This window comes from Amblyomma mixtum, chromosome 8, assembly GCF_055824585.1.
Source record: "Amblyomma mixtum isolate Tamu chromosome 8, ASM5582458v1, whole genome shotgun sequence".
Classification (NCBI taxonomy): Eukaryota; Metazoa; Arthropoda; class Arachnida; order Ixodida; family Ixodidae; genus Amblyomma; species Amblyomma mixtum.
In genome coordinates, this window is record NC_143019.1 from 3,354,885 (window position 1) to 3,376,334 (window position 21,450).

At 47.6% G+C, this 21,450-nt stretch overlaps 1 protein-coding gene across 1 annotated transcript; it reads left to right on the plus strand.

Moving 5' to 3' along the window:
* Window positions 1–228: 228 nt before the first annotated feature.
* On the plus strand, window positions 229–20,305 carry LOC149331168 (tRNA (adenine(58)-N(1))-methyltransferase catalytic subunit TRMT61A-like). The gene is made up of 5 exons (XM_089556355.1): window positions 229–740; window positions 2,132–2,401; window positions 14,056–14,255; window positions 19,042–19,338; window positions 20,141–20,305. The coding sequence occupies exons 1-4, from the start codon at window positions 413–415 to the stop codon at window positions 19,321–19,323; spliced, it is 1,080 nt and encodes a 359-aa protein (XP_089412481.1). The 5' UTR covers window positions 229–412; the 3' UTR covers window positions 19,324–19,338; window positions 20,141–20,305.
* The last annotated feature ends 1,145 nt before the right edge of the window (window positions 20,306–21,450 follow it).

Here is a 21,450-nt window from a genome sequence, read left to right on the forward strand (position 1 = left end):
CAGTGTTAACTTAATGGCTTAAGGTTTTAAGTGCCATATGCCACGTGCCACATGAGACGCCCTTCGTCACTCATGACACTTGTGTGCACGATCAGTCCCGTCGAAAGTGGCAAATATTTTGCACGACGCTTTCGCGCGCAAAAGCGAAACCAAAACACGATGAAACCGAAACTTGCCTATTCAAAACGAACAAGTGAGTTCCGGTGTGACCCCTAGTTCCGGTCACGGGTTCTGATGTTTTGACGGGCACGTTGCCTCTGCACGTGTCTTGCTAGTCACGGAGTGCTGCTTGCACCGAGGTGACCTTTTACAGAAAAGCAAGCACTGCCAAGCACGCGAGCACTTGGAAGTAAAACCGTGCCCATCACGATTTGAGTTCGCCGCCGTGACCCTCTGCACCGCCTCCCAAGTTATGACAAACTTTCTCTCGCACGACAACATCGCGCAGGAAGGCGATACCTGCGTGGTATACTGCACTTTCGCGCACATCTACTCGATCAAGCTCGCGCGGGGCGAAGTGTTTCAGACCAAGTACGGCGCGCTGAAGCACGACGAAGTGATCGGGCGCACGTACGGCACGAAGGTGCAGTGCTCGCGCGGCTACGTGCATGTGCTTCGCGCCACGCCGGAGCTGTGGACGCTCACGCTGCCTCACAGGACGCAGATCCTGTACACGCGGGACATCAGTATGGTAACGCTCCAGCTCGACCTGAAGCCCGGGTCTGTCGTTTGCGAAGTTGGTAAGTCTTTCGAGCCCGTCGCAAGCTGCGATTCGGCGGTCGTCGGAAGTGCTGAATGTTTGCCTGAGCTCATGAACTACTGCTGGAAGGTGCTAAGCATGGGCGTGTAGAAAGCGATCGGCGCCAGCGCTCATGTTGGTTTCGGGTTAGTGTATCAGCTGTGCAGAGATGTGGTCAACTTATACGACAAAATCACGTGTACAAAATTTACCGTGGTGCTTGTGTGCTGACGGTGTGACTTCTCTTACTTTGTACTACATGACGCGACTGTACCTTCATAAACCGTTGCATGTATCACAAACAGTTGGGTTGGTGTGTCGGGAATGATGCTTGCTTCGATATAGGAGAAACTTCGCCGTAGCTGGAGGGTGCACATGCAAATAAGCGGGGAAATTACGCGTGTTTTGTACAATATTGCATAATATTAACGCAGACGCAATAATATTCCAAAGTTCACTTACATAACACAAGCAAAGCAGCTTTTTGACTTGGACGCGACAGCGCTTGAATGTGGTATGTTGTGATTCTGGGTGGGAACACAGATGTACTTGAGTGGTCAGTGTGCTGGCATGCCCTTGCGAGGTGACTTGTGACAGAAGCTAGCTTTTTGAATGCAGTTTGCTGCTCTGGAATAAAATAAGTGCCTAACAAGAAGTTCTTAGAGTACTTCCAGGGGTCACATGCCATCCAGGCCTTTGAGCACTCGTTCAGTCATGATTCCAGTGCACTTCGCTCGGGAGGGCAATAAAGCAAACTAAGTGCTTGCTTGTTGACCCAAAAATACATGGGCGCACAAGTACCACACCCGGATAATCTGCTCACAATCGAGTGCAAGTCGCAGATCCTTACATCTGTTGCATTTTTCCTTGCATGGCTCCAAACCCCATTCTTCACTGCTTTTTTCTATTTGGAAAGCAGAAGAAATACATCCTGCTGGTCTCCATCAATCCATTAGTGCACTCCACTGCTCAACAGCTTGACGGCTTTGAGAAAAACACAGCTGATTACACCACATAAGATTGGATCCACTGCACCATGCCACCAGCAGCGGAATGTTTTGCCAATCACACCAAGTCACGCCCTTTGTCCGTCCCTCGAAACGTCATCCGTGACTTAGGCTGGGAGAGGTCTGTTGTCTTGTACATATGCCTGCTCTATTTAAACGCACTGCCTTTTCTCTTGAGCTTTTAATGAGTAAACACAACAGGAAATAAATGAGTTGATGTGAGCTTAATAGGCTGCTTCTATTCTCTGTGGAAAAAATTAAGAAAATCCTGGAGACACAATCCATGCATCCAGGAGCTCACAAGTGACACTGATGCTGACTGAGATGCATGGTAGATGGATTACAGGTGCTTATCAGTTTTTATTTCACACCTTTTTTATCAAAGGTACTGGCAGCGGCTCGATGACGCATGCCCTTGCCCGGACTGTGACTCCAAACGGCCATGTGTACACATTTGACTTCCACGAGCACCGTGCTCAAGTGGCCCAAAAAGAGTTCCAAGAGCACGGCCTGGACTCTGTTGTGACCGCGTCACACCGCGACGTCTGCCAAGACGGTTTTGGCATCGAGGGACTCGCTGATGCTGTTTTTCTGGACTTGCCGCATCCTTGGAAAGCAGTAGAAGCTGCAGCAGCAGCTCTGAAACCAGGTTCTGGTGAGTGGAACAGTTCGAATTGGTCCCGTCTTTGTTTGCACTGCCATGGAATTTGCATGCTCTTGATGCCACAAGGTTCAGTTGAAGTTGTGACACCGCAACATAAATGCTCGGTGTAGTCGATGGTTCGATGGAAATCCGTCGAGTCAGGCATTGTGCGATGAAAGGAAGAAGGAGTCATTGATCACAGTTTATTTAAAGAACATTTGAAAACTGCTGTCGGTTTCGAACGCTGCAGTAACTGTAGCATCAGCTACCTTAAAGGCATGTGTTCCGAAACTCTAGGTCATAACATTTTCAGAGTGTTCTCCTTGTTGGAGCAAAAGAGAGTGTATGCATAGCGCACTTGCATGAATGTAGTGTGGTAGTCTGCAGGTGACATGCCATGTGAAAGGCCACAGGTGGCATAGGAGAATAGAACAGAGGTGTGCTTGTTGTACTGAGACTAATAAACTTGACCCCCATTCAACCGAGGCTTGTCTTTAATTGAAAGCAGAAAAAGAAAAAGCTCAGTTGAATACTGTATTGACTGTTATATAAAAAGATTCATAGGTGCCTACAGAGACATGAGCGGTGTATCAGAGGCATCTGGGAGGTTCTCAGAGGTGAGGAAAAGGCAGTTTGGGCCTAATCCTGCAGCTTATCGAAGACATTGCAAGGTATCCCTGTGGCAGGATGCACAGAATTCCTGAACATTAGCTGCCACCGATCCTTCTGTAAGGCTCAACAGTGCTAAGAGATTTCAGTGTTTTTTCTTTTAGAAAAAGTTCATGTTTGGCATGAAAGCACTGACTTTCTGCCTCTGGCATTCCTGCTAATTACACACACAACACTTTTCAAAGTGGTTTAAATCGCTAAGGCACACAGTGTTTTCATATGAAAAGTTCTCTGGTCAAAATTACGCAACCATAGAATTCAAGAGTGAGATCATTTGTAGACTGATTGTCATTCTGCCTTTCGCGCACAAGAAAGTATGATGCGTGCTTCAGAAGTGCACATTCAAGATTATGTCTTAAATCTTATTGGACTGCACGGCAAGGGTGAAGCTAGAAAATGTGAAAAAGAAAGTAATGAGCTCCTTCATCGCACGAAAGTCTTGAAGTGCTGTCTTTATTTGTGCGGCCTGATTGCTACCTGCAGTATCATTGCAGTCATCTTTTGTTTGTGGTGATGAGTCAAAAGTCTTCTGGGAAACTATTGACTGCTTGAGACATGAAATAAGAGCCTCTGCAAATGAGCGGAGCTGGTTCTGCCTTTGGCTTAGACAAACACCCTGATGCAGTTTGCACTGTGCATTTTTAGAACTTTTTCGTTGGGAAAATGGGGGCCATTGCAGTTCTTTCGTAGAGAAAATTTCTCGTTTAGTGGGTCCCTGGACTTCCTTCCTTGAAGTCTACCCTGGACTTTCTTGCCTAGGTGGCCAATGATTCACCGATGTAGTAGACGAATATTGTTAACCTGTTTGACAGAGTGTGTTCTCAACTGGTGCAGATTTACTCCAGAACGTCCAGACTTTCAAGTGGCGGCTAGCTAGGCCGTTATACCCTTCCCGGATGAGCAGTGAGGCAGAGCTTAGTGATCGCCTCTGATGTTGAAGGTCTGCATTGGGTGCTCTGTCAGTGCAAAGTATAGGTTCTGGCGTGGGTGGACCACTTTGCCCACCTGTGTAGACTATTCCAGATATGAGGCACTTGAGCATCTAATCCCCGAATGCCTCACTACAGCCTCTATAAATACTTGCCTCGCACTCTCGACTCGGCGACAACACCTCAAGAGTGCATATCATTGTCTAAAAGCCTTTCGAAGCACTGCAGTCCCTCCTGGAGTACACTGGGAGATCTGGCCTGGCATCCAGGGTGTGAGAGTCCTCCCCTCCCTCCGTTTCCTACTCCTAGAGATATGAGCTTTAAACACAAGAGCTGTGTTTTTGTATCAATGCGACAGTAGGCCATTGCATTTCCTAATGCATCTCTTTGAGCCAATGCCTCACCATTTTGCATGTGCCGTGCCAGATCTCGTGGGACATGGCACCACATGGAGTGGATGCTGCGAAGGTAACAAAGGGGACGGCCGCTGACATCTTGTGGACGGCATAATTTCCGTCACGGGGGGATCTTTAATATGCTCTGACATTGCGCAGCACACGGGCGTCTGTGCGATGTCAGGCACCATACCTTGATTTTTGTTAATCCGCAACTCGTGTGGGATTCGCTGTAGTGTATAAGGTATAGATGATGGTTAGCGCATTATGCGAATAGGCAAAACAAGAGCATTTTCATTGAACGTTGGTACTGTCCTAAGAACATTAGTACCAGCACAAAGTGTGCATATGAAACGTCGCACAAATTTTGCCGTTGAGTTAGCGGATAGACGCCACGCGTTGCGGTGACGGTGCGGTGACCCAGAGTCATTCGATTTAACTGCCGGTCTTTTGCTGCTACACAAAGTTTTTCAATGGCACTGTGCTGAGATGCTATATTTGAGCACACTGGCACCGCATTGTGGTGGCGGTGCGATGCTGATGCTTGCGACATTGGGCTGTTTTTATTTTTGTGTATTTCTTGGCGCATTCCTCGGATCCTGGCATAGTGATCTAGTCCCAGGGCCTTGCGGCAGTTGTAAAACACTGGCTGTTGAGGCATGAGCAAGTGTCACAGTTGATGGCGTATACGCTTGATGTCGGGAACGTCAGCCTCACAGTGAGGCTGGCGTTTCTGACTTCGGGCTTTTTTTATTTTTTTCATTTTCTCTGACGCGGCACGAAATTCACTGAAAATTGGTTTTGGCTGCTGATTCCAAGGACGTGCGATTTAATCATGGCCGCCAGAGCAGAATTTTGATGGAGAAATCATGCGAAAAAGTAACATTTTAACACTAATGAAGCTAGCAAGTTCAGAAAAATTTGAATTCAGTATTGGGAATGAGCTGTGGCAACTTACTCTGAGTTGAATAAATTGCTCTCGCTTTGAAATGAGAGTATATGAACAGCCATTGGCTTTTGTAGGTGCACTGGAGGGGAAGCTAAAGCAGGGTCTATGCGGGTCCTTGAAAACCTTGAAAACCATTGAATTTGGAAGAAGTGTTTTCAAGGGCCTTGAGAGTCCAGGAATTTTAATGGGGTCCTTGAAAACCCTTGAATTTTGGTGTTCTGAGGAAGGCGGCCATGGAAAAACTCTAGTATCCATTAAGTTTTGTAAATTATCTTGTTGGAGATAACTTTACTGGAGCTCCACGTTTCTGCCGTCCCTTCGGCAAGAGCTCTGTGTAAACGCAGACGAAGCGCCACTGTCTCCGCCCGATGCCGCACATGGCTACCGTCACCCCGTAACCTGCCCCAAGAGCAAGGTTTGGGCGCGAAGCGAAAAGACACAGTGCGAACGCAGTTCGGGCACAGTACCTGGTGCGCCGTAAGCGTAGGGAGCCTACACAGTTGCGACGCAAGCGGTTCACCGGCACACAGCAAGCACACATGCATCGCTCCGCTAACGCAACGCAGGATTCACCTAAAGTCATTCTGTAAAATTTTCACTCCATCATAGAAAAAGCAAATTTATAGGGGCTTCAGCGTCACCCACAGCTGTGCTGCCATGCAGGAAATTTTCTTTCATGCGGGCAACAGCGATCGATTGCCACTTGGCTCGCTATATATACATACATAAGGTTTGCACCAGAAAAGTCGAAACAGCTTTGTTTGTTGCGACCTTCCGGCGCGACGGTCAAGGGCGACCTTCCGGCGCGACGGTCAGGGACGGGCTGACCCTACCGCCCATTAGTGTTTTGTGTGTGCCATCTCCCACTTGTCGTTTTCAGCCACATGTCCTTCTGGCCCGGGGAGCGCCTGGGGGGGGGGCGTTTGGATGCTCGCGCTCTGGTCTTCCGAAGTAATCAGTTATGAGCCGTGCCGGCTCACCCAAAGCGGAAGCTCTCTGTGTGAGCGCGGGCGCCGATGCCCCCTCAAAGGTGCCGCGGTTGGAAGGGGCTTTGGACAGCGGGGGGAGAGCGAGGGCCAGTTGTACTCCGGACGCCGAACGACGAGCAGCTAGCTTCGCTGACTGCTCGAGCGTTCCGGGAGATGTGCAGTTGCGTTGCATTTGATTCTTGTATTTAACTTATAAATAAATTCAACGAGTTAAGTTTCAACGACTGGATCAAGTCTGATCATTTGTGATTACGACAACGAATAGCGGCAGCTACGCATAGTTACAACAAAAGTTCTGGTGCCGAAACCCGGGAACGGATTTCTTAGATCGACCGGACCCCAACGACAAGATGGAGGTGCTGAAGAAGAAGAGGAAGGCTGTCAGAGCATCAGCGACGCGTCTCACTAAAGAAGCCGACGACATCTTGGCCGCCGAGACAGCACCCAACATCGAAAAGGTGAGCGTTCTTCTCGAGCGCTTACAATTGGTGCAACGGCAGCTCAACGATGTGGACTCCGCGATCGAGCCACATATCAAAGATGACGACGCAGACGCTGAGTTTGAACAGGTCCTTGAGTATACGGACAAGATTGCCATTAGCATCTGCAGATTAAAACTCAAGACAAATCCTGACAGCCAGAAGGAATCAGCGACCACCTCAACGACTTCCGCACATCGCAAGATAAAACTTCCGAAATTGGAACTTTCGAAATTCGACGGAAGAAGAAAAAATTGGCAGCCGTTCTGGCAGCAGTTTGAGCCAGCTATTCATACGAATCCGGACCTTTCCCCTGTTGACCGCTGTTGAAGCCGCCATCGCCGGGCTTCAAGCTACAGCTGAGTGCTATACCGATGCCATCGAAATCCTTAAGCAGCGATTCGGCGACCAAGCGGCCTTGATACAAGAACACATGCAGGGGCTTATCGATATCCGGGGTGTGATGTCTGCGGAAAAAGTACGTGACTTACGGCGGCTCTACGACGACGTGCAAGTGCGTATGCGAGGCTTGAGAGCGTTAGGTGTTGGCGACGACAGTTACAACGCGATGCTGTATCCCGTCCTGCTTCGTGCACTTCCAAGGGAGCTCGTCCTCGCCTATCACCGCGCGCACGCAGAGGACCAACATGCTCCGAGTGCAACGTCATCGACAACGGCAGAAGATTGTGCCCGGTCCACGACATCCTCAGCAATAGCGACGGACAGCCGAACACCACTCAAGTCTCTACTTCGGTTCTTCAGACTGGAGTTGGAGAGCCGCGAGAAAACCTTCGAGCATCGACCTGACACTGCACCCGGTAAGCCAGCGTCTCATTTTCACGGGCCAAAAGGCGAATCAAGAGGGAGCATTCGACCCTCTTCGGCCGCAGCTTTGCTTGGCTCAGCATCGAACATCTCCTGCCCAATCTGCGGATCAAGCAATCACGGAGGGGAAGATTGCGATTCAGATCTGGATGTAAAGCAGAAGAAAACAATTTTAACGTCCAAAGGCAGATGCTTTCGCTGCACGAAACAAGGTCACAGATCCAAGAATTGCAGAATGAGACTGAACTGTAAAAAATGTACACGAAGGCATGCGACCTCCATGTGCGATCCCGCCTTCATTAATAATTCATCGAAAGGAGAGGGAGCTACCGAAGTAGCTGGAGGAGTCATCCTGCATGCTTCAGAAGCGGAGGAGAATCGCCCCAAACAAAGTGTGCTAATGCCGACGGTGACCGCTTGGAACAAAGGGACTAAGGCAAAGCGAATGTGTCGAATATTATTTGACAGCGGAAGCCAAAGAAGTTTCATTTCCGAAGATTGCTCGCGACAGCTCGGTTGCCGACTGCTAGGAACCGAAATACTCACTATTGGAGTTTTCGGAGGAGTACAGAAGCAGCGCACATACCGACGCGTCGAAGTGCGTCTATTCGGAAAAGGTGACCGCAAAACAGAATGTAAAATTGAGGCCTTGGAGGTACCGACTATATGCGACCAAGCCGTCCCTTGTCCCGACGAGCAGATCAGGAAGACTCTGCGCGAGCGCTCAATGCCACCGGGTGACGAATTTCAGCATCCCCACACTGCCCTGATCGATGTCCTGGTCGGTTCAGATCACTTCTGGGAATTTCTAACTGGCAGGATGGAGAAATTGGACGCTCGGCTAACGGCACTCGAAACAGTGTTTGGATGGGCAGTGCAGGGCCAAACTTCATTTTCCTGCCAGGAAGCGACTTGCGCTCATGCAGTCGTGTTAAGAGCGACGGTTTCGGATGAACAGGTAGAGCCTGTTTTGAACGGTTTCACTCCTGTCGAGCTTGAACAACAAACGGGAGTAAAAGCCACGAACCCCGTCTGCGGAGAAGAAAACGAACTCCTAGACTTTCATCGATTCAGCTCCGCAACTAAGGTAAACCGGGTGACAGGTTGGATTCTGCGGTTGGTAAATAACCTGCAAACAAAACAAAGGCATACGGGTCCCCTAACGGCTCTTGAATTGGAACGTGCACAACTTTATTGGCTGAAGCAGACACACAAATCGACATTCGGTACCGAGCTGCAGCGCGTAGCCAAAGGAGACAGGACGCCGCGTGATTCAACCCTCAACGACTTCGTTTTACGGAGAGATGACAACGGGTTGCTACGGATACGCAATCACACCTGTTCAGCGCACAAGGACTACGACGAGCGGCACCCTGTCGTCCTACCGAAGCAGCACCGATACACTGTCTTGTTAGTGCATCAGGCTCACAAGAAGTTGTTGCATGCAGGAGTGCGGGACACGCACGTCCAACTGCGCGAAGGGTTTGGATAGTGCGTGGCCGGCATTTGGTGAAAAGTGTAGTGCGCTCCTGTGTTGTGTGCCGGCGGCTGAGTGCCACACGCGTCGAATTGGACACGGACCAACTCCCCCCCCCGACAGAACTTCTCAAGCAAAGCCTTTCGAAGTCATCGGAGTGGATTTTGCGGGCCCACTCCTCGTGAAAGAGGGTTCAAGTGTAGCTAAATCCTACATTGTTCTCTTCACTTGTGCTGTGACGCGTGCTGTGCATTTAGAACTGGTGAAGGACATGAGCACTGAGACTTTTATCCAGGCCTTCCGCCGCTTTGTGTCTAGACGAGGGCTGTGTCGCATTATTTATTCTGACAACGCACTTACTTTCAAACGAGCATCGAAAGAATTGAATATGCTTTGGGATGTTCTGCGACACCCGGACACTCAAGACCACTTCGCTAACTCTAGCATACAGTGGAAATTCATAGTGGAGCGGGCGCCTTGGTGGGGTGGATTTTATGAGAGGCTAGTAAGAAGCGTGAAGACAGCTTTGAAGAAAATAATCGGGCGTCAGTGCTTAGCCTTTGTCGACTTGACTACAGTGCTTGCCGAGGTCGAAGCGGTAATCAATTCCAGACCCCTCACATATGTCTATGACGACCCCAGGGATGGCTCTCCCCTCACGCCAGCTAATTTTCTTTCCGGAAAGCGCTTGACGGCCCTGCCCTCGCCCGAAAAGAGAGCGGTTAGTAACACAGCAGCCTCCCTCCGAACGCTATGGAGGAAACGAAAACAGATGCTAGAATTGTTCTGGCAAGCATGGCAGAAAGAATACCTACGAGAGCTGCGCTCGGCTTACGCCTCTAGGGAGCAAAGGGGGCCGACACTGAAGCCTGGGGACATTGTTTTGGTCCGCGAAAGTCTTCCTCGCCTCCTGTGGAAAAGCGGAGTCGTTGTAACTGTGTTCCACGGACGCGACGGAAAGATAAGGTCTTGCGAAGTCCGGCTGCCGAAGGGCAAAGTGGTTAGACGACCTGTACAGCTTTTGTACCCGATTGAGCTGTCAGAAGCGTAGAATGAGTCGTTGACCCATTCGGCGGGGGAGTGTTGCGACCTTCCGGCGCGACGGTCAAGGGCGACCTTCCGGCGCGACGGTCAGGGACGGGCTGACCCTACCGCCCATTAGTGTTTTGTGTGTGCCATCTCCCACTTGTCGTTTTCAGCCACATGTCCTTCTGGCCCGGGGAGCGCCTGGGGGGGGGGGCGTTTGGATGCTCGCGCTCTGGTCTTCCGAAGTAATCAGTTATGAGCCGTGCCGGCTCACCCAAAGCGGAAGCTCTCTGTGTGAGCGCGGGCGCCGATGCCCCCTCAAAGGTGCCGCGGTTGGAAGGGGCTTTGGACAGCGGGGGGAGAGCGAGGGCCAGTTGTACTCCGGACGCCGAACGACGAGCAGCTAGCTTCGCTGACTGCTCGAGCGTTCCGGGAGATGTGCAGTTGCGTTGCATTTGATTCTTGTATTTAACTTATAAATAAATTCAACGAGTTAAGTTTCAACGACTGGATCAAGTCTGATCATTTGTGATTACGACAACGAATAGCGGCAGCTACGCATAGTTACAACATTGTTATTAGAATGATTTCTAGCAAAGACTGAGCATGCTGGCTCAGGTGCCAATCATTTCGCAATGATGCCGCGTGCTGGCACGTCTGGCGACGGACTAAGCTGCTGCTTGGCCGCTGTACTTGTTGCTAGGGCTAGCCTGTTTCACACCAAAACCGCAGCCGACGGCGCGTCTAAAGCGACCAGAGCTGAATGAAAGGTCTGCTTTTGGTATGGCTAGATGTCAAATCCATCATCTTATAATAAAATAAAGATGTGGTCAAGTTCCACGACGCTTTCAACAGGGAAGCTTTCAGACGCAGGACAGATGTGAGGTGCAGCTGTGATTAGAAACAGCAGAAATTTGTTGGTATCGCAGTTACCGCTCTTACTAGCAACTCTTTTTTGGTAAACGGCCCTCAAGAGAAGTCTTTTATTTTAAAAGTCTCTTGTGCAATAAATGCTTGATAGGTGAGATGTAAGAAATGTTTCTCTAATAAAATGCTGTGTTGCTAAGTCCTTGAAAGAAATAGTCGGGGGTCCTTGGAAGTTCTTGAAAGTCCTTGAATTTCATGGCTGAAAACCAGCATGAACCCTGTAAAGGATATCACCATTCAAAGCCCTCCACACTGTCAGCTTATCGATTTTCAGGACAAGATCAAAGAGTGGAAAAGGGCCAAGAAAGGGCACCATAATCAGATGCACCTTGAAATCACACCGCTAAAGTCAATTTTAAACAGAAAAATCACAATTTTCGTAAAGCTACGTTACGTTGGTGTGCTGGATGTTCCCTCAATCGCTGTTTGCAAATGTTGTTGGTGTTGGCTCTCTAGTTGCCTCGCTGTTGACATTCTTAGGTGGTTGTGGCAAGATGAGCGCGGTGGTTTACATAGCTTTTCACAAACAACTGCTGCTCATTTGTATGACGCGGAACACAAGCTGCGCTCTACGTATGCTAAATAATCTTATTTCACTTGATTGGTGGAAGTGGTGCCTCGCTCTAAGTTGTGAGCCAGTGCCCTGATGTCTTCTTTCAAAGCTTTTGAGTTGTCTAAAAAGTGATGTCAACAGAACTACCGCTCTCAACCACTTTAGCAAGTTTATTTATTGTGACCACCAGCTGTGTAGTGGTTGAGATTCTCTGCCGGAAACCATATTGCATGTTAGTTACTATTCCTGACTACTCCAAGAAGCTGTTAAAGTATTTAGCAACTACGTGTTCTAGTAACTTGCAGCAAGTTAGAGAGATAGAGCGGTAATTACCAACCTCTATTTGGCTGCTATTTTTAAACAGCGGAATCACCCGAGGGATTTTCCGTTCATCTGGTACAGTGCCTGATTCAAGGGATTTATTAATTAGTATTACCAAGAACTTAACCATCTTTCTGTGTATATCTTAAGAAAGGTGGTGGGAATGTTATCTGGTTCTGGGATTCCTTGGCATCTAACTGCAGGAGCAGCCGTACGAACCCTTCCCTGCTAATAGTAATGCTCTTGTCAAGACTGGTCGCATGCTTATAGTTGAATGCCACGCTAGGTTTAGTGAGTGCACTTTGGAAGTAAGCGTTTAAAGCATCAGCTGTCTTCTTGTCTGTAATGGTAGGGCCATCCATAACTACTTTGTCAAGTTGTTGAGTGCTCTTACTTGACAGAAACTGCAAAAATTTACTTCGATTCTCACTGACGAAACGGCTGCCTCACTAAAGTAGCATTCTCTTGATTCGTGCAACTTTGATTCAAGGGCAATCGTAAGTTCTTTTATGACAGCAGATTAGCACTTTTTGTCTCTGGCAACGTTTCAGTTCACGCTTAAGATGAATTATTCCCATAGCTATCCAGGGATTTCTTTTCTCTACCTTTATTTTCTATCCGGAACAAAGTTGGCCTAGCAGAAATAACAGAGAGACCTAAACCTTGCCCAGAATATCAGATGTCTGTAGTGAATTTTCTAACTAGGAAGCAATACATGAATGATCAGCCAAAGCAAAATTTTTCATTGTTGCACACCTAGAAACGACTTGCTGGGAGCTGCGTGAGAGGGTACAAGTGGAAACTAGCTTGCAGTCAGATCTATGTACTTCAGTAGTAAAATTTGTTTTACCATGCGAGCAGAGGATAAGATATCAAAGACTGAAGTTGTTGTTTCAGTTACGCTAGTGGGGAGGTGAACTACCTGCTCTGATCACAGCTTAACCCCTTAACCGTTTTGTTATGTCAACGAATTTCTTAACAACACTGCTTATTTTTTTTATTCCTGATTTCGATTAATATTGCAATAAAAACCATGCATTCGATCTTTAAAAAAATATTTGAAGCAAACATGAAGTCAAATTAGCATATTGAAGTTTATTATTTCTCGCAATACAGAAAACCAACTTCCTGCAGGTAATAAGTGATAAATATATTCAAGCAAGTCATCAGGGGAGCTTATAGTGGTCTAACCGGGAGCTGCGAAAAAAGGAAACCGAGGGGGTCGCGTAGGGATGTTGCTGACGTCGATCTACATCCACTGACGTGCGCTCGCGATGTTGCATCAGAGCTGTCCTCTTCTTCATCGGAAGAGCTGATCAGCACAACGTCATCACTATCGTCCTCGCTCCCTGAAACAATGTACACTTCGGTGTCTGAATCACCATCGTTTGAAGAAGGTGACGAGGAAGAAAAGCGTCTTTTCCGAGAAGACGGCTCAACAAAACACGCATCGCCTCCGCCGGACGCCATTTTTAAAACCCAGGTTGCCATACGAAAAATACGTTTATGCGGTAGAAGAAAACGAAATTATCAGGTCAGTGCTGCCATCTGTCGAGCAAAATGCCATCTAAGCCACACACGAGCGCTGATCGTCCAAAACGCTGAAGGGAAGAACCTATTCAGCGAGGACGAGCTACAGTCGTCCAAAACGGTTTTGGGACGGCTTGGCAAGGACGACCGTAGCTCGTCCAAAACGGTTAAGGGGTTAAGCCAGTTTAATGTCAGACAGGGTGTCTGTATTCTGTCCTGCCAGTCACTGATTCCCATCAACATTTCGAAGATTGAAATCTCCAGCCATTATTATGTTATTCTTTTGGTACTTTCCTAGCTGAACAAAGAGTTTTAAAGGGGCCCTTCAGTGTTGATCAAGCATGTAGTATTTGTTCTTTGCATGCATAGTGTATGGGACACTGTGATGCCTGAATTGTTAAGAAGATTGCTGGAATAGTAATATTTATCATTTAAATATGTTGATTCCCTGAATAATCGCTTATTAGTAATTTTTATTTAAAGAGTTATGACATTCTTGTAGCTGCCTCCAATATAAAGTCTGGGAATTCTTTTGTTACCGAGGTGCTGCATATTGACGTTGAGTGTTTTCCTTCTTGTGCGTCCTTCCCCCCGCAGGCGGTCGCGTCTGCTCCTTCTCCCCATGCGTGGAGCAGGTGCAGCGCACCTGCCTGGCTCTGCGGGCTCGTGGCTTTGTGGACGTGGTCACGTGGGAGTGCCTCGAGCGGCCCTACGAGGTCAAGCAGGTCACCATGGCCGACATCCGGGACATGGCCAGGCCACCTGCAGGAGGGCACCCCGAGGCAGCAAAAGAAGAGGTATGGTAATATTTAAAAGCAAACAAAAAACAAACAAACAAAACAGTGGACGGTATTCAAGTTTTTTTAACTGTGATAAAATTCTCAACAAAAAATTATATGCACCAGGATGTCTGATTGTCCACGATTGTATTGAGACCTCCTGTGCATGATAAACGTGACGGCTGTTGATAATGCAACATGAGAAGCATGGTAACACGATTAACAAATGGCTTTTGATAACGTAATGAAAATGAAGCTGAAAGTAGCATTTTTGTTGCTCTCTTCTTCAGCGTGCAGTATTTTTCTCCGTCTGAAACTTTCGGAGGGAGATGTTTTCATGTTGCCATGAAATGCCAGCAGCCTCCGGTTCTTTGTTTTGCAATTTTTCATCGGAAATCAGCCGTTATTGCTGCTGGTGCAACGTAATTCGGCCTAGTTGGCGCAAGTGACCTTGTGATCATAGCCTGATTGGGTGCTATTGCTTGGTACATGGTAAAGTGCGTTTCGAGCAAATTTTGAATCTGGATGTCTAAAAGCACATGCCTCTGATGAGACGGAACAAAAATGACGACATGGGTTTTACAAACCACGGTGGCATGCCCATGCGCGCAGTTTTAGAGCTTATAACTGTGAGACTTTTTTTTTCCAACAAAAACTTTATAACTTTGAAAATCCCGACCATTTGGAGCCACCTCGGCTGCATCTTCGGGAGTGACAAAGACCAGATGGACCCGGGCTGGCTTGGAAACGTCGATGCTCTTTCAAGTGAAAAGTTTTGGTTGAGGAGAATGTCTGAGCTTATTATAAGTTATTCTCAACCAGACAGGCAGTTCCGTCAAAATATTAAGTTTTACATTTTTAGTGATTTGTATCGTTTCACTTGAAAGGCAACGTTTGCACTGTCAAACCGAAGAACTGTTGAAACAAACCTGCACAGTTGCTACCCTGAGATATTCTGCGTATGTAATGACTGTTTAGTGTTTCTTATTCTGAGCAATTCACCACTTCAAAGGTGGCATTTTAAAGGTTTCCGGGGAGTCCGAAAAAGGGCATTAACTTTTTATTTGCTCGTTCAAAGTTGTCTGCAGTTTTTTGACTTACTGCATTATTTGATGGCAAATGCTTCTGTTGGCACTACCATCTTGGGTCGACAAAATCCCCGGCCAATCTGCAGTTGTAAAAAATGCTATTGTTGCCTCTTGCCTGCTCTCGGTTCCTCCTGGGTCCTGTAATGACTGCATGTGTGGAAGTTTTCAATGGCTAGTGACTGCATCGAGGTGTTTGGTGTGTCTTGCCACCGTACGCAGTGGCACATGTCAAAAACTTTTGGTTTGGGTGACAGGCCACAGTTACCCAGCAGCAAAAAAATTAAGGGAACGATCAATTGAATCGATTCAAACGAAATGTGATAGGATTTTCATTTCGCTCTCCAATCTGTTTCGTTTCTGATTCTGTTCCTATTCTTATTCAATTCTTATTCATACTTGCTTGTTTTATTCACTTTTGCTGAGTAATTCTTAGTGAAGCATTCCCTCCTCTCTCATACATGTGGAGAGGGGGTTCTCCTTCCACCTGCCAACCATGGCAGGGGGAGAGAGGGAAATCCCTCTAAACACCACCTGCCACGGTTCGCAGGTGGAGGCATCACACACGCCAACGCTGCTGACGCCGGACAGTTCCATCGCAATGAAAGCCTTTTGTTCTGTATTACGTTAATCCTTCGTCCTTTGCGCGGACTGCACACTGTGGAAAAGCGGTATAATGTCGGAGCGGTTGTGCTTGTTCCCATAAAAATGCCAAGTACATGCGGATTTGCGTGGAGCAAAGCGGTTGCTGCACAAAGTGTAAAAGGCTGTAACTGTAAACTTAATTCATAGTTCCGTGCAGGGCACAGGTTATGTTTAAGGTGCCGCTTTGCTGTGGCAATTCCTACATGCGTAAGACTGGCCTTTGCCTGAATGTTTGTTGAAATGGCCACCAGAACTCTTCATTGTGGATGGCGTTCTCACACCTTTGTGAACACGGTGCAAAATGAAATCGTCACCAACTATTCTTCGAAGCCATTTATGCTGGATGAAGGCTGCAACCAGCTCATGTGAAGACTTAGAAGTCTTCTTTATGTACCGACACCGATCTGTGATGTAAGCAGGATGCGGTAGTGCTGTTGTCCCCGGCTGAGTTGACTGGGGGTGTAAAGTAGGGTAAGTGCCCGTAGGAATACATCTAAACAAAAGTCTTCAAAGCAGTTTTCTGATTTCACAGTGACCTAGGGTGTTGTATTTTCATGAAAAATAACTAAGTACATTCTGGCAATAAACGCGGTGTATTTTTAAAAACACCCCGATATGTACGCGTGGGAGTCCGTGCCAGTGGGTGTACTGGGTGGGATGTAAATCAAACTTTCCAAAATAGTATTCTTGTCTCGCATAGTCAAGTACCGGGCAAGTATTTTGAAGGAGAGTGGGACAGAGTATGTTGCGTCATGCTGAAGTTATCGCTTTAAAAATGCCACAGTGAATGTGTGCTGTGAAGCCGGACATACCTCCCAAAAGCACTCGGTGCTTCTGTTTTTGTTTTGATTCCGGTTCTTGAGGAAGGGTGGCTTCAGCACTGTAGTGAATTAAAATGATGAAGCAGTGATTTTATTGCAGTTTTTCCATGCCTCACGTGACCTATAACTCTCTTTGACGTCATAGTCATCATTTTGCTGTTGAAACCGAAACAGCATGACAGCAAAATTCGATTATAAGTTATTTAGCGGCCATAGGTGAATACGACACGGTGATTCATGCATAGTAGTGTCTTTCGCATCATTCTAAAGAAAACATGCCACCAAAATTAGGTGTCTGTACTCCTTTAAAACTAGACAGCGTTAGATGAAAAAGAAGTTTTGAGACGCCATGGCAAGCGTATGACAGGGAGCCTTGCGCTGTAGCAGACGGCCCGCACAGATGACACCCTGGCCACCTCTGGCTCCGGCGGCTGCGAGCACCACGTACGTGTGTAAGCATGTTGTTGGTCGTCTGCTTCATTTTCGTGGCATGTTTCTCATGCTATTTGAGGACTTTCTTCAATGTAAAGCTATACAGGGTGCCTAAATTGAATGGCAGGATTTGCAAGGTAATGTAGGTCATGAGGCAGCATGTTGAACTACACAAGAAGCTTGAGCTATTTGGGGGAACACCCAGCAGATAAGAGCACCTTTTGGATATATGCCCAGTTTCACAACACATATTCATCGTGGCATTTTAAAGTGATTTGCCTCGAAATGACGCAACATACTTTGTCACACTCTTCTTCAAAGCACTTGCCAAGTGTTAGTGAATGGCCGCCTCCATATGTACTCTGTGAGATGAGAAAAAATATTTTGGAAAGTTTGCTTGCATATCTTTCTATGGATCGCACTCCCGCCCTGTACCCAGAGCCGAGAGGGGCACCCATGTGCATGTATCATGATGTTTTAAGAATAGCCCGCCTTTTAAATGATGATTCAAACCTTCACAATCCGTTTGACGATGCACAGTCTACGTCACCCTTGTCTAAAGCTCTTGAGCAGTTTCACCACGTTTTCAAAAGTGGAATTAAAAAGCAGTGCTTGGTTTGTGGGCAGGTTGCTCCGTGCCCACCCTGCTTTCAGGTTCGTGTGACTGTACTTCTGCGCAAGCATATCATTTAAGAGTTAGATGCTGTGACGTGTTGACTTTTATGCAGGGGAGGGTACCACTCGAGCACTCTACACATGCATGACGCAGACTGCACTTGGTTATTGTCCACAAAGAGACGACATCATACATATTCGCTCTGGAATCAGAAAACTGCTTTGAAAAACTTTTATTTAGGTGCATTCCTGTAAGTGCTAACCCTACTTTACAACCACCGTTGGCTCCGGTGTTTGCTAGCACCCCAAATGTTTGCAAACACGGTGTTAGTCTATAGCAGGCGGCATTAATATCTACATCAGGCCGCCTTCAATCTGTTTGACTATAAATGGAGCTTGCCTGTGCAGAGACCTCGTTTTTATTTTACGGAGTGTTTACGGACTGTGCAGCTTTCTATATCATCGTTGGATTTTTGCGAACAATCTCTCCGGGATCTGCCGCAACAGACCGGCGTGTACACAATGGCCACACTGGCACCGAGTGCGGCCACGGGCTGGCAAGCGATGCTTCATGTCGCCTTCATTAGGGGGCGCCCACAGAGGAGTGCCCACTCTTCTCAAGAAGCGCCGGTGCCGCCGACGTTGCCGCCACCTTGAGCTCTAAGTGATGGCGCCCTTGATGTCCCTGAACCGGGCATGTTGCTGCTTCGCCATTATTTCCGACATCATGGCATGTTGGCAACACATGTACCGACCCATCGGGCCTATGCTTCCCTACACGTCAATGGCCTCACGCCGGTGGTGAACACCCCTACTCCAGCTGGGTTACTTTCGATACCGCAGCGCTTCTGTGCATTGCATCATCACCTTCAGTGCACTGTTGTGCTTGCCAGCAGAATGTCACGCCAGACGCCTAATGTGGTCGTGCCTGGGCGTTCCGCCCAGCAGTGCCCCTTCTTTTTTTACTTATTTAAGGACTAAAGAAACATTAGTGTTCAGTGGCTAGCAATACAAACCTCTCTCTCCTCTTAAACTCTTGTGGCCTTGTGACAACCGCCTTTTAGTAAACCTTGTCCCTTACGTTTTAAATTTGCACTACTGGCTGTTCTTTTTTATTCTGTTGCAGTGTTTAGTTCTTCATGGTAATCCTTGAATCGTTCATTAGGAACTTGGGCATACTATTGTTTTATTTTTTTTTTATCACAGCAAGCCACACTGAAGACCGAGGGGACTCCAGAAACTGAACCAATGGCCGACGACCAGGAGGAGCCGCCAGAGGCTCCGGTCGTGGCCGGAGCTGCAGGAGATGCCGAAAAGGAATTCAAGCCAACAGGGAGGAGACAGGGTGCCAAGAAGCGGCGTGGCCAGTTGGACGGCGGCGATCCATTGTCTTCCGCGCGGGGCTTCTGCTTCCAGACAGCCATACCCTCGTTGCAGATACCGGGCCACACGGGATACTTGACGTTCGCGACTCTGCTGGCATCGTAGCCCGTGTGCTTTCGGGTAAATGTGCAGTGATTCCTATCACTGAGTTTGTCATGTAATAAGGGAGTAATTACTCATTGACATCCACCCGAGCGCAGCCATACGGCTACAAAGGGAAGCTATGCAGCTTTCCTTATACAGCTTTGGCTGCGCTCTGGTGGACATCAATGAGTAATTACTACCTTATTAGAAATCTACTCCACCTTGGGGGATTCCCCTAAAACATTTGGTCAACACTGTTCCCACTTCGAGTTATTGATCAATTCGCTCTCGCCCTGCCATAAGCTTGCCGTCCCGGTTAGCTCAATTGGTAGAGCGACTGCTCCGGTGTAGCGGTGGTCCCGGGTTCGAACCCCGGACCAGGACGAATTTTTCTTTAAATACGAAGTTTCTGAGAAAGCTGTATAGCTTTCCTTTGTAGCCGTATGGCTGCGCTCGGGTGGACGTCAATGAGTAATTACTACATTATTAGAAATCTACTCCACCTTGGGGGATTCCCCTAAAACATTTGGTCAGTTTGTCATGTACATCGATGAACTTCATTGTTATCTAATGCAAGGTAGCTTTAAGATGTACTTCGCGTCCTTCTATTTTTTAATTATTTGTAAATTGTATTTTCAATGCTCTGCCTTGTTTTTAAAGCCAAGTGAGAGTTTCAGAGGCCATGGCAAAATACCATGATGCCAATGGCAACGTAATTTACCCGGGGAAGGTCCTCTTACAGCAGTGACCTAAAAATTGAGGAGATATCAATCTATCTAGGAGCAAATTTTGTCACATTTTGTTTTTTCTCGTGCATCATGTGCTATTCTGTGTGCAGGAATCTCAGGGTCCATGGCGTGATGCCCCGGTGGAAAGGTTGAGATGGTGACATGGCTGCCATGCTGACTGCATCATGGTGAAATAAAATGACACGTGAAATCGCATAAGTCACAGCACACTCATAAAATGGAATTAAAGCACGTTCACATTTTCGACAAGCGCACATTTCCTTTTTTGTTTTCACACATGCACTGATGCACCATATGCACACACATACGCTGCTGGAACTGATATTTGGTCATCTTGATTATAGAAGGCCACTTTTTCTCCAACATTTTGTGAATTTTACTGTTTTTCGTCGCATCAATTTGTAGTGCTGGTAGCTTTCAAGTGTGTGACACCTCACTCCACTTCAAAGAACAGTTCTTGGAAGCTCATGCATGGTAATATTCCTGCCACGTGTTAGAGCACTGTTTCGGGATTGCATTGCACTGTTGCAATTCTTATGTGGCCCGAAATCTCTTCTGTTTCAAGAGAGGCCTTTGCTTTTGGAATAGGGAGAAGTCGCAGGGAGATGTACTTGGATTGTGAGGGAGGTTTTGAGGGAGTCCTAGGGCATGTTTATATCTTGTTGTTTGTACAGCAATGCAGGAATGCCTCTTCAGTAAAAGGTATGGCTGCTGTCATGTGGGTTAAGTGGAAACTTCCATGCTGAATTTTTTTTTTCACGTGGTTAATCACGTGACCACAGCTGCCAAGGTGGCGGCCGGCTTTAAGAATGTGCCGGAAGTCGCGCTTCTGCAAGGACTACTGGGAATCTTTGGTTGACGGCGCAGCCGCTAGTAATGCTGGGCGCAGCCGCGTCGTCTGCTACACTGTCTGCTGCGCATGTGCAAGCACTATGAGACGGCGGCTAAGTGGGGGGGAGCAGGGGGGAGTCTTCACACCCAGCTTTGAAAAATGTGACGTAACCGTCTCTCCCAAGTTAGTTCCTTCCTCCATGTGCTGCCTCGACATTGCCCCGCAGATACAGCAAACTTTTGTTGCCGCCAAAAGTTTCGAAGTTTAGACTTTTACACTCAATCTCAAGAAATGTTCTACACATATTACATACACTTGTTCTCACATCGAAAAAAACTTCATGCGCGGTCTAAGCTGCATAGTGCTACGCAGAGTGCCGGCGCCACTCTCATGCCCTTAGACAGTCGCTGGCGCCTCTAGCGGCAGTTTCTGTCTCTATGTCATAGCAGCAGGGAACCCCAAGGCCAGTTAAAAATATTGAAGGGCTGATATTACGTAGTAGCGGGCGGCTACAACGATGCCGGAGACACTACTCTGAATGAATCACTGTGTGGTATTCGTCTACGG